We start from the raw sequence: 12493 nt of genomic DNA, 5'->3' as shown, positions 1-12493 counted from the left end.
AAGTACCTATCATAATGAATTTTACTTTCTGGTAGAGAAGCAATGAATAAATAATCTAGTCATTTAATAACAAATGCTATGAAAAAGATTAAGTAAGATAAAGAAAGAGTGGTAGGGAATGAGTGTGCTACTTAATTTAGGATAGTCAGAAAAGCTTCTCTTGACATGTTAGCAGAGACCCGAAAGACGTGAAGGAAGCCTACCACTTTGAATTCTGGGGAGGTACTGTTCTGGTTCTCCACTAAATTGATCTATACCTTTTTAGTGAAATTCCAATAAAAATTCCAGTAGTAATTTTGAAAAACTAAAACTCTAAAATGAATACCAAAGAATAAAAGGTCTATGAAAGCTTAGTCTATTTTGAGGGGAAAATAAAAGTAGAGATACCTGCCCTACTGGTAGAACTGGCTCTACCACAAAGCCACAGTAATAAAAAACATTGTGTTGCTGGCACTGAAACAATGGAATAGAATGGAGAGCTTAGAAATAAAGTATATACATGGCAACCTAATATGTGATAAAGGTTGCATCACAAAGCACTGAAAAGATTGTATTTCAGATGATAGAAAAATGAACTCACCATATGGAGAAGAAAAGCTGGATTTTTAATTGATACTATGTTAAAGGTGGATGCCAGATGGATTAAAGACCTAACTGTGAAAGTTACATAAAGCTAATGTAGGAACATTTACGTTACCTAGGGGTAAATGAAGATTTCCTAAACAAGACTCTAAATCCTTTTTTAAAAATCCATTAAAAGTCAAATGATAAATGGGAAAAATTATATAAAAGCTCTTTACAAATTAACAAAGAAAAGATGGCCATAGCCAGGTAGTTCAGTTGGTTGGAGTGTCTTCCCGATGCGCCAGAGTTATGGATTCAGTTTCTGGTCGGGGTGCATGCAGTGAGTGCATGGATAGGTGGAGCAACAAATCTATGTTTCTCTCTCTCTCTCTCCCTTCCTCTCTCTCTAAAAATCAGTGGTTAAAATTTTTTTTTTTTAATTTTCTGTAAAGATGAACAATGAAGAAAATGTCCAATAAACAAAAAAATTTTAACCTCACTGATGAATACTTTGAAGATTAATCACAACTTCCAGCTAAAATGGAGGCCTAGATAGACATGCTGTGTCTCCCTCCACAAATAAGATGGAATACAACTACCTCAAAACTAGAGACAACCAGAAGTTCCTGAAAATCAAACTGCATGGAAGTCCAACAAAGATAGAAAGAAGAAATACTCATCCAGACAGGTGCGACAGCTCTACCTAAGACACAGAGGCAAACAAACACAGGAGCATGCCAAGATGAGGAGACAGAGAAGTATGGCCCAAAAGAGGGAATGGATCAAGGTTCCCGTAGGAGAATTAAGTGACGAGGAGATAGCCAACCTAACAGATGAGGAGATAGCCAGTCTAACAGACGCAGAATTGAAAGCACTGGTGATGAAGATGTTCACTGGCTTGACAGATATGCTTGAGTACGGCAAACACATAAGGGAAGAAGTGAAGGCTATGCTAAGTGAAACAAAGGAAAATCCACATAAAACCAATGGTGAAGGGAAGGAAGCTGGGGTTCAAATCAATGATTTGGAACATAAGGAAGAAAAAAAGTCAACCAGTGCAGAATGAGGAAGCAAGAATTGAAAATAAATGAGGAGAGGCTTAGGAACCTCTGGGACAACTTTAAACGTGCCTACATCCTAATCATAGGGGTGCCAGGAGAAGAGGAAGAGCAAGAAATTGAAAATTTATGTGAAAAAATAATGAAGGAAAACTTCCCAAATTTGGTGAAGGAAACATACAAGTCCAGGAAGCACAGAGTCCCAAACAAGCTAGACCCAGAGGACCACACCAAGACACATCATAATTAAAATGCCAAAGGCTCAAGATAAAGAGAATCTTAAAAGCAGCAAGAGAAAAGCAGAGAGTTACCTACAATGGGGTGCCTATAAGACTATCAGCTGATTTCTCAAAAGAAACTTTGCAGGTAAGAAGGGACTGGCAAGAAGTATTCAAAGTGATGAAAAGCAAGGACTTATAACCAAGATTATTATATCCAGTAAAGCTATCATTTAGAATGGAAGGGCAGATCAAGTGCTTCCCAGACAAGGTAAAGCTAAAGTTCATCATCACCAAGCTATTATTATATGAAATGTTAAAGGAACTTATTTAAGAAAAAGATAAAAACTATGAACATTAAAATGACAACAAACTCACTATCAACAACTGAATCTAAAAAATAACAACAAAATCCAACTAAGCAAACCAGAATAGGAACAGAATCATAGGTATGGGGATCATTTGGAGGGGGAAGGGGGAGAAATGGGGAAATGGTGAGAGGATTAAGAAGCATAACTGGTTGGTACAAAATAGACAGGGGGCAGTTAAGAATAATATAGGAAAGGGTGAAGCCAAAGAACTTTCTTTTTTTTAAAGAGTTTATTTTATTTTAGAGAGAGATAAAGGGAAGGAGAGAGGGAGAGAAACATCAATATGTGGTTGCCTCTCAAGTTAAAGTCCAACTGAGGGCCTGGCCAACAACTCAGGCATGCGCCCTGACTGGGAATTGAACCAGTGACCCTTTGGTTCGCAGGCCAATCCTCTGAACCACACCAGCCAGCGCTAAAGCCAAAGAACTTATACGCACGACCCACGACTCATGGACATGAAATAAGGGGGGTGGGATTGCTGGAGGGAAGGTGTGTACTGGGCAGAGGGGAGCAAAGGGAAAAGAAATTGGGACAATAATCAATAAGATATACTTAAAAAAAAAAAAAAAGAAAATTAATCACTATTTGTCATCAAATGGAAAAAAAGATTTCATGGTTACACTCAGTTTTGGCAGCAGTGTTGGAAACCTCATTTATAGCTGGTAGGAGTGAAAACCAGGACATTTCTGTAAGGTATTTGGCAATGCATGCCAGGAGTCTTAAGAGTGCAAATAGTGCAACTCTTTGACTCAGCAGTTCCCTAGAATTTATTCTAAAGAATTATCATAAATGTCAACATAGACTTAATTAGAAGTACTAGAATTGCAGCATTGTTTCGAAAAGCATGCAGAAGCCCATGGGATCAAACTAAAAATCCCATAGTAGGAGAATCAATTAAGTTATGAAAAATCCATATGATGGGATACAAACAGCAATTCAAATTCTCAATATTTAAACACCAGGTCTGCTAATTAGTATCTGTATAGCTCAGGGAAAGCTAATTAATCTCTTTGTACTTCAGTTTCCCTGCTTATAAAATGGGTCTGTTGTGAATATTAATTGATATACCTAAAGCACTTAGGATAGCACCATTATAAGAACTCAATAAATGAGTTTTTTGTTTGTTTTTACAGAAGAACACTGTAGCCTATGTCCCAGAAAAATGTTAATAAATTAGAACAAAGAAGGTTATAGACCAGGATATACAGAATATTTTTATAAAATAAGTATATCTCAGTATGTTGAAGGACACAGCCTGCGGAATTCGTGCTTTTTGCAAGCTTGAAATCATGGCAGGTCCAGAAGCTGATGCTCAGTTCCAGTTCACTGGTATCAAAAAATATTTCAACACTTCCACTCTCACAGGTACAATGAATTGTGTACTGGTCACAGATGGAGGCATTGCTTTGTTGGTTTTATACTTCAAGTTAAAGCCCCCCCAAAAAATCCAGCTGTGAAAGCAACATAAAAGGATTCTAAACTGTACCTCATCCGTTAATTTCCCATGCCTGGAGAAGCTAATGTCAACTCATCATGTGATACTCAACTTGTACAATAAATTATAAACCTGGAAAAAAATAAAATAAGTATATCTCATATACATACATTTACAAAAATAAAGACTAGAAGGATATACACCAAAATAGAAATGGTACATCTCTTTCAGTAATAGAATTACAGGTTATTTTTATTTTTGTATTTAAATTCCAACAACAAACACATGCTACTTTTTTGAGGTAAAAACTACCATCTCTACCAAAACTAAAACTAAAACGAGTCATTTCTTTTTTGCTCTAATAAATCCATCCCAAATTAGCAGAGTAATGGGGGTAGTGTCAGAAAAAGACATTTTCCTTCATAGCCTTTATTTCCACACAATGAGCTCATTTTTACTTTATAAACCTCATATACAAACGGCAAAACAATTAAGAGTTTTCTTTCTAGAAGCTCATTTATTCCCATTTCCCAATTTTATGCAGAAGGATTAAATAGATCCTTCATGTTTTCCTAAGCCTTTAATTTAAAGGCTGTCAAAAGAGTGAACTTGCCACACGAGAAAAACCGAAAAGAACCAATTAATTTTCACTGTCCTCCCTCCCGAAGGGAGAATGCCTGGCTGGCAGTGGTGAAATGGGGCATTTATAATGTCTTCGTTGTAATAGGTGAAGACAGGTCCCAATGGTGGGCAGATGTCTCAGTCACATGAGCCGTTTGGGGTCTATTTTCTCTAAGTGAACTAGAGGTTTCAGCTGCTCTGCAAAGTTCCTCATGTCATCAGAGACCATGTCCTGCCCAGCTGGTGCAACAACACTTAGTTCCACAAGATAGGAGAGTGACAAGGCCTCAGTGCTGTCTGTGTTCCCTGGCACCAGGATACGGAAGATCTTGTACACCATAATCTTCATGATGCCCTTACGGAACAAGTGTCCCTTGGCTACAAACTCATGGTCCATGCGGAAGCCCATTTCTATCAGGAAGTCAGTGAGGTTCTCCGATGTGGCGATGTCCACGCAGTTTCGCACCAGGGCATGGCGGTTCTTGTCTCCCACTTCAGGCTGTCCCAGGTAGCGCAGATGCCATGATGCTCCTGCCCTATCCATAGAGCGCCGGGCCCTTAGAACAAAGGGACTGGCCTGCTGGCCTTTCAGGAGGAATACCATCTCATGATCAAGGAAAGTCTCGGGATCCATGTTGTCACACAAACCACGAAGGCGATGGATAAGGCTTTCCAAGCTGTGATCTAAAACACTTCCTGAAGAAGGAAAAAGCACTATTGAGTCCCATCTTTCACTTTGGGTAATGAAATTAGTAAAGGACTGAAAAAACGTAAATGAACCAAGTGTCTAATACATGAGATTTCAGAGGGGTGATGCTGCCAAGGTATTGCGTAACACTGGGAGAAAGTCAATCCCTTTTCAATTTTTTGCATTGTCTTATTTGATACACATGATGCTAACCTCCAGCAGGCTTGGGGTTCAGAACCTTTAACGGGCAACAGTATCTAGAATGTTGTATTACTGTTTTATTATTTATTTATTTATTTATTTTTCAGGGGAGAGCATGAACACAGTCCCCCACTACCACAAATTATGCAGTTGTGTTTTCCAAATTTGGGGAAATCGCAGGGGTCAGCACATCCGGAGTGCAATGGCTAAGCCTCGCCCTGGGAAAGCCACTGTCGTGATCATGGTATCTCCCCTGCCAGATAAGTATTGTTGTCATTTATTTTAAGAATCATCTTCCATCTATCAAAGTGTGGTTCAGTGGATTGAGCACCGGCCTACAGACCAAAAGGTTGCTGGTTTGATTAGTAGTCAGGGCACATGCCTGGGATGCGGGCCAGGTCCTGAGTTGGGGGCATGCAAGAGGCAACCAACGGATCAATGTTTTTCTCTCCCTCCTTTCCTCTCTATAAATAAATAAATAAAATCTTTTAAAAAGTTGTTGTCTATTGGACGTCAGAAATTATGCAGGCTGCCTTTGTATAACAGCCTCTCATCTCCACAGAAACTGAACAGAAAAGGGGGAGACAGATAATCCAAGCTCCCCAGTTCACTTACCCTGCAACAGGTACTCCATCATGTTAATGGTGCCCCCAGTGACAGGCATCATGGTGACAGGAGGTGCCTCCATGGTGTCTGATTAAGCTGAAGAATTTGGACTGAATTCAGAGTCCCCAATAAAGTAAAGTACAGGACACACCTGGAAAAGTTACACTTGTTAGTACTTCAGAGAGGTGGAGGCATCAGACCTGCTTGTCATTGGTCTTGACATCAAGATTCATTTGCCTTGGCCCTGGCTCGTGTGGCTCAGTGGAAGGAGCCATGGCGTGGCCTGCAAACCAAAAGTCACAGGTTCGATTTCCAGTCAGGGCACATGCCTGGGTTGCAGGCCAGGTCCCCAGTTGGGGGCGTACCAGTGGCAACCAATCTATTTATCTCACACACAACAATGTTTCTCTCCCTCCCTTCTCTTCTCTTTAAAAATTAAATAAAAGAGATTCATTTGCCCTGGCTGGTGGGGCTGTGGATTGAGCACCCGCCTGCGAACCGAAAGGTCACCAGTTAGCTTCCCAGTCAGGGCACATGCCTGAGTTGCAGGCAGGTACCCAGTTGGGAGGCATGTGAGAGGCAACAATTCTACGTATTTCTCTTGCACATTGATGTTTCTCTCCCTTTCCTTCTCCTTTCCTTCCCTTCTCTCTAAAAATAAATAATCTAAAAAAATAAGACTCATCCATTCAAAACTTTTGAGTAACTGCTATAGGCCAGTTCCAGAAACTGATGATACACAAATATACAAAAGAGACCTGATCGTGGAGTTATAGTATAAACTGGTCTCAAAATCTGAAACCTCTAAAAGTTTTCTGTGCAATCTCAAGGAAGTCATCAAACTTGTCACTCTGGGACTCAATGTCTTCCTTAGAAAATGGAGCCAACTATATTTAAAAACCCTCAAGATTTTGCGGCTCAGATGACATAAAATTAACATGCAGAAGAACTGTACGGTGACTTAAGGGACTAGTCCACACAACGTATAGATAAGGATATTGATAGTCAGAAAGGGAACCAAGGGCACACATAAAGACGGTGGCAGATGCTGGCCCAGACGAAAATCTAGGCCTTCCGCTTCTCTGAAAACGCTTTTTAAAGCGAGCCAGTCTTTTAGACTGGCTTATGTCTTCCTAAACTAGCATGGAGAACATATGCCCACTTACACTAGAAACACACCTCCGCGCGCGTTCTAGCCTCTTCTCACAAAGCGCAGAGTTACATCCACCCAAGCACCTCAGAGCTCCGGAGAGACAGCCCACAGACCGAGAATTAAAGCCCCCTATACACTACAATACTTCCTCCTCCTTTTCCAGTTTCCGGCAAGAGGCGGAAGTCGCGCACACCTTTACACAGCCGCCCCGCAACGTAAGGGTGCCGAGAGGGCTTAAAAATAGCTCTTCGCCCGGCGTTCAGGAGCGCATGCGCGACGTTGTTGTATGGAAGATGGCGGCCTCCTTTGAAGCTTTCATCTGGGACTTGGCGGCTGGGGGTGGGCGGAATTGACGTCATAGGTCGTCCTCCAGGAAAATATTTATTTTTTTCCAAGTTCGACGACCTGGAGATGTTTTTTTTCTTTTTTTTCTTTTTTGTTTGTTTTTTAATTTCCTTTTTTACTGTTGTTCTATTACAGTTGTCCCAGTCCCCACCCACTTGCTCTCCACTGCCCCGCCCCCAACCCCCCGCCATGGAGATGTTTTTGTCTAGGAAATCTCTTGGACCTGACAAGGAAGGAGAGTGGAGCAGGGAGCTGCAGAAAAAAGAGAAGAGACTTATAAAACACTTTTTATTGGGTACCTGCAGGTGAAAGTGAAAGGTCCCCTTTACTGCTTAGCGTAATGTTATGAACAATTAGAGAGCTCGGCAATATATGTGATGTTTGTTCACTTTGATGTTTTATAATTTGCTTCAATTTAAAAATACAGGGAGAGCGCTGGCTAATGTGGCTCAGTGTGTTGGACATCGCCCTATGAACGGAAATGTCCCCGTTCAATTCCTCCTTAGGGCACAAGCCTGAGTTTCAGGACAGACCCCACCCCTCCTTGGGGGTGTGCAGGAGGCAACCAATCTGTTTTTTTTTGCACATCAATGTTTCTGTCCCTCTCTTTCTCCTTCCCTTCCCCTCTCTATAAAAATAAACAAATTAAATCTTAAAAATAAAAATAGAGTGAGAACCCTGGCTGAATATCTCAGGCATCATCTCCATAGGCCTAAATTGGAGGTCCAACCCCTGGTGAGGTCACATACAAGAAGCAACCAATGAATGCATAAATAAGTATCTCTCAAATCAATCAATAAAAATATAGGGAGATAAGTAAATTCAAGGAATGTTTATTGAATGCTGCTTATCTGTCAAGCATATAAGGTGCAGACAAAGTGGGCACTAGAGTAAGGTGAATGAGGCACTACTGGAGAGAAAAATTTAAGGGGGCACCAAAAATCTCAGTAACTAAGATAATATATTTTACAAACAATACCAAAGAATCCTTAGTAAACAATATGTCAAAACACTTAAATTTATCTTCACAGCAGCCCTATGAGCCAAGTGCAATTATTATTGTAATTTTACAGATGGGGAAACTTAGGCAACAAGAACTTAAATAACATGTAAGGGAGTGGATAGGTGGGGATCCGGGTCTAAGCTGCTGACTTCGGAGCCCACCTCTTCATTACTACACAAAACTGCCGCTTCTAGCTCTGCCTCCCTTCCCCTCGCTGTAACTTATACTACTTTCCATTCATTCATTTTTTAAAAACTGAGTATTTCTTGAAAGCCTATTGTGTTTTAGACATTTTTGTCAGTTGTCGATTTCCTCTCTGCCCTCAAAAGAGATACAGACAAGATGTGGCAATCAGGGAAACTGGACACAGTACTGTGTGATTCAATTCAATGAGACATAAAAAGCTCAACTGTTTCTGGTTACTTTTTTTTTTTTTTTTTAATGTGGCTACTAGAATACTTAAAATTACGTATTTGGTTCACAATATATTTCTATTAGATAGCACTGCTGTAGGATCTAGATTTAAAGGTGTAGATTTAGAGTCAGACAGATCTAGATTTGAATCCTGACTACTGCTAACTGGTCCTAGACAAGTTTTTTCAGTTCTTAGGCCTTTGGCAATGTGTGACACATACCATATGTTGTAGATAGGCCATGAATCAGACGTATCGGGAGAATGGTTTAGGAACTGTGGAATGTTTTGGCAAAGACTTGTGAAGGATAGAACATATATCTATCTTCAAGTATTAAAATTACGACAAAGCCAACAAGGAGAGAGTGGAGAAGGGGAGAGGGGTATCTTACATTTAGTGAGCATCAGGTGCCAGCCACTTTATACATATATATCTCACTTAAATCTCACAACAATGGGTACTTTTAACTCACTTAACAGATGAGGGAACAGAAGTTACTTGTTAATAAGTGGTAGAGTTGGGATTAAAAGTCAGATCTGCCTGCTTTCAGAGCCTTTGCTTACTGTCCGAAGCCACTCTCCCTCTGAAGAAAAATTTGACTTACTTTGTGTAGTTTCAGAGGACAGGCCTAGAAATACAGGGTGGAAATTATGGGAGACATTTGAGCTTCATATAAGGAACAACTGATCATAGTGATAGTATCCAATAATGGAAAGGACTGCCTAAATGAGAAATAAACTTCTGTCCAGTGGATATATTAAAGCAGAGATTATGGCAGAAAGAATTCTTGCCTGGAGTGGAGAACTGAACTATTCTATTGCCTCAGTTCTTAGACATTATCCATTCTAAGTCACAGCATTTACTTAATAACAGAGTTTCAGGGAATTGAGAAACACCTCTATATACATGTACATATGTATTATAAGACAAAGCCTAATAAACATGGACACAAAGTACATGTTAGAATTGAAATAATATGGTAGTTGAATCTTATGATTTCATAAGTCATAGAAATACTTAGCCTTAGTAATTCTTCACCTTTGGATTTGTTTCCTTTTATGAAAACAGCATCATTATTAATAGTAACCACCAAGAGCAAACACCCAATGACAAATAATAAATGATACAATTCTTGCCCTTAAGGAGTTTGGTTTGCTGAGAGACAGGTCAGACATCCCAGGTTATTTTGTGCCTAGTAGTCTTCATTGGCTGCTGACTCAGGAGTTTGTCTCCCTACCCCTGTATGACAGGCAGCAGCAGCCATTTCATCCTCTTATTAATCTTAATAAGGCGGGGACCTAAGAAAGTCTGTCTGTTGCAGAAAGGTAATCGACCTATTTACTTGCTCCTTTACACTTAGCCCAGCCAACCCAACCCCAGCCTCTGGCTGACCAGGTGTTGAGGTAGGCTATAATAGTTAATGTATTACACGTATCCATAAAAGATTAACAATTAGCTCTGTTTTAGCTGAACTGTAACTGTCTGTTTGGGTTTCTCCCCACCCAGGTCTGTCTGAGGACGTCAGTGTTGTTTTCTGTCTGAAGATAATTAACCCACTGGTTCTTGAATTTCCTAGATGGAGGCCCTTTGACAGTTCCCCTTTAGTGCATGCTTACTGGGCACCATAACAGCCCTGGGGGAAGCACTTTCTGGGAATCCGGATCACTTGTTTACTCCTCATACCAGCCTTCTGAAGCATGTGGTGTTCTTTTAGTGTCACAGATGCAAGAATTGTGTCTGGCATGCAGTATCTTTGGAAGTAAAAAGATTTGTTTCTGTACCCTTTCGTCATCATTAACCCCTTTCTTGAGCCATCGTCTACATGAGCTCAAACATTTCCAGGGAAGACTCTTTGTACAGCCTATAGGAGAAGAAGGCCAAGGAGTCTCAACAGAGAAGCAGAAGGGCATAGCTGATTGGGTTAAAATTCTATCACTGTCTAGCCATGTAAGGTTGGGCAAATTACTTTGCCTCTGTCAATCTCATGTTCTCATCTCTCCAATACGGAAAATACTAGTACTTCCCCCTAAGGTTGTTATGAAAATTTGACTGAATCACTTGGCTCAGAACAAGTATCAATAAAAATTCAAACTATTCCCAATATTGGGGGATTTGGTCTCCTACTAAACATGGGTTAAAAACAAACAAACAACATGGGTCATGTCTGGACTCAGCTACATATTGGTGTGTGGCCTTGATCTAGTCATTTAATTTCTTGAATTCTGTTTCTTAATATGGAAGATTTTCTACTTAACAGGACTGTTGTGAAAAGTATAGATGATATATACAACATGTTTAGCATTAATAGGTGTTTTTAGACACTGCCTTCAAGTAGCTTGGTTGAAAAGGCAGGACATCAACATTAAAGAGAGAACTAAGGAAAACAAAATTTTAAGAAGAAGTTGCATGTCTCTATATGGACGTAGCAAGACAAACTGTGGACTACGATTCAGTCAACACCTATTGTGAGCCTGCTGTAGGCCAGGCATTGCTCTGGGCTCTTGAACTATAAGAATAATAAAAACAGCCTAAATCCCTCCCTTGACACATCCTATAATTAGTAATAAAATATTATATAGCATTGAAAATGGTCACAATGGAAATAATGTGAGAAATGCAATGTCAACTAAAAAAGCCAGTTATGAAGTCATTTGTGCAGTATGATTTTAACTATATAGTCTTCAAAACATCTGAGCACAGAGGAAAAGAATACAAAATGTTATAATGCTGACAATAATTGTCTTTGTTTGGTTAATGAGACCAGATATTCTTTTTTCTCCACTTGTCTCTGTTTTCCAAATTTTTGATGAACCTGTGTTACTTAGAAAAGAAAGCTTAAAACAGCCCCAGCTGGTGTGACTCAGTGGATTGAGCACCGGCCTGCAAACCAAAGGTCACCAGTTAAATTCCCAGTCATGGCACATGCCTAGGTTGTGGGCCAGGTCCCCAGTTGGGGGCACACGAGAGGCAACCACACATTGATGTTTCTTTCCTTCTCTTTCGCCCTCTATTCCCATCTCTCTAAAAATAAATAAAATTTTAAAATAAAAAAAAACAAATTGTAATAGATTTTTATAATGAAATATTACTCAGCAATGAAAAAGAACAAACTACTAATATATTCAACAAGATAGATGAATAGTACATTCTAAGTAAAAGAAGCCAGACACGAAAGATTATATAATTTGTGGTTCCATTTATATGATGTTCTAAAGCAGACAAAACTGATCTGTAGTGAAAGCAGCTATATCTCTGCTTGCCTGGAGTGAGGAGTAGGAAGGATTGATTGCAAAGGGACACAGGGAACTTTTGGGAAAATGGAAATATTCTATATTTTGATTGTGGTGATGGTTATTCAGGTATGTATATTTGTCAAAACTTATAACCTGTATATTTAAATCAGTGCATTTTAATTGTATGTAAATGAAATTGATGGAAATAATAAAGAAGTTAGAATTATTTTCTGGTTACAAGAGCATTACATGCCCATTGTAAGAAATTCTCATTTTTTAGAAAAAATTTCTAATATTTAGGAAAAAATTACTTTATTCATTTTGAAAATTTGGAAAGTTACTCTAAGCCCAGGGTTTTTGGTACACCATAACTATTGGTAAATCAAAAAGAGTAACAGAGAGAATTAACTCCGTTAGGAAGCACAGAAGAGTGAATAGAGTGGAATACCCTAAACTCTGTAAATGTAGGAGAAACTCTGCTGGAGGAGAGGCTGTCAGGGATGACAGGACAGGTATGTGACCTCTATGAAACCCCAACATGGAGGAAAGAAGTGAGAACAAAGGTCAGAACAGGGGAACTGATA

The 12493-nt window shown here is 39.6% G+C and overlaps 1 protein-coding gene, 1 non-coding gene and 1 pseudogene across 4 annotated transcripts; 1 reads left to right on the top strand and 2 right to left on the bottom strand.

The window, feature by feature from the left end:
- The first annotated feature begins 3479 nt into the window (after positions 1–3479).
- On the top strand, positions 3480–3743 carry LOC150014468 (ATP synthase F(0) complex subunit k, mitochondrial pseudogene; annotated as a pseudogene).
- Positions 3744–3893: 150 nt separating this feature from the next.
- MED18 (mediator complex subunit 18) lies at positions 3894–7186 on the bottom strand. 3 transcript variants are annotated; one of them, XM_090271517.1, is made up of 3 exons: positions 7109–7186; positions 5772–5913; positions 3894–4963 (listed from the first exon to the last, which is right to left on the bottom strand). In XM_090271517.1, exons 2-3 carry the CDS (start codon positions 5842–5844, stop codon positions 4410–4412), a joined length of 627 nt encoding a protein of 208 aa, XP_090127643.1. In that variant the 5' UTR covers positions 5845–5913; positions 7109–7186; the 3' UTR covers positions 3894–4409. The 3 variants fall into 3 exon arrangements, with proteins under 3 accessions (XP_090127643.1, XP_090127641.1, XP_090127642.1); XM_090271515.1 differs by lacking the exon at positions 7109–7186 and adding an exon at positions 6929–7100; XM_090271516.1 differs by lacking the exon at positions 7109–7186 and adding an exon at positions 6942–7100.
- Positions 5261–5424, bottom strand: LOC150014467 (U1 spliceosomal RNA). Its single transcript, XR_016510253.1, has one exon. It is a non-coding gene; the product is annotated as a U1 spliceosomal RNA (small nuclear RNA).
- Positions 7187–12493: the final 5307 nt, after the last annotated feature.

This window comes from Furipterus horrens, unplaced genomic scaffold (assembly GCF_987537825.1).
Source record: "Furipterus horrens unplaced genomic scaffold, mFurHor1.1.pri manual_scaffold_3, whole genome shotgun sequence".
In the NCBI taxonomy this organism is placed as follows: domain Eukaryota; kingdom Metazoa; phylum Chordata; class Mammalia; order Chiroptera; family Furipteridae; genus Furipterus; species Furipterus horrens.
Note: the sequence above shows the minus strand (reverse complement) of the source record. Positions and strands in the feature narration are given on the sequence as shown.

Coding starts and splice junctions, on each gene's coding strand:
- MED18 (XM_090271517.1), bottom strand. CDS start 5,844: ATGGAGGCACCTCCTGTCACCATGATGCCTGTCACTGGGGGCACCATT. Junction 4,964..5,771: donor GATGGAGTACCTGTTGCAGG/GTAAGTGAACTG, acceptor TTCCTTCTTCAG/GAAGTGTTTTAGATCACAGC.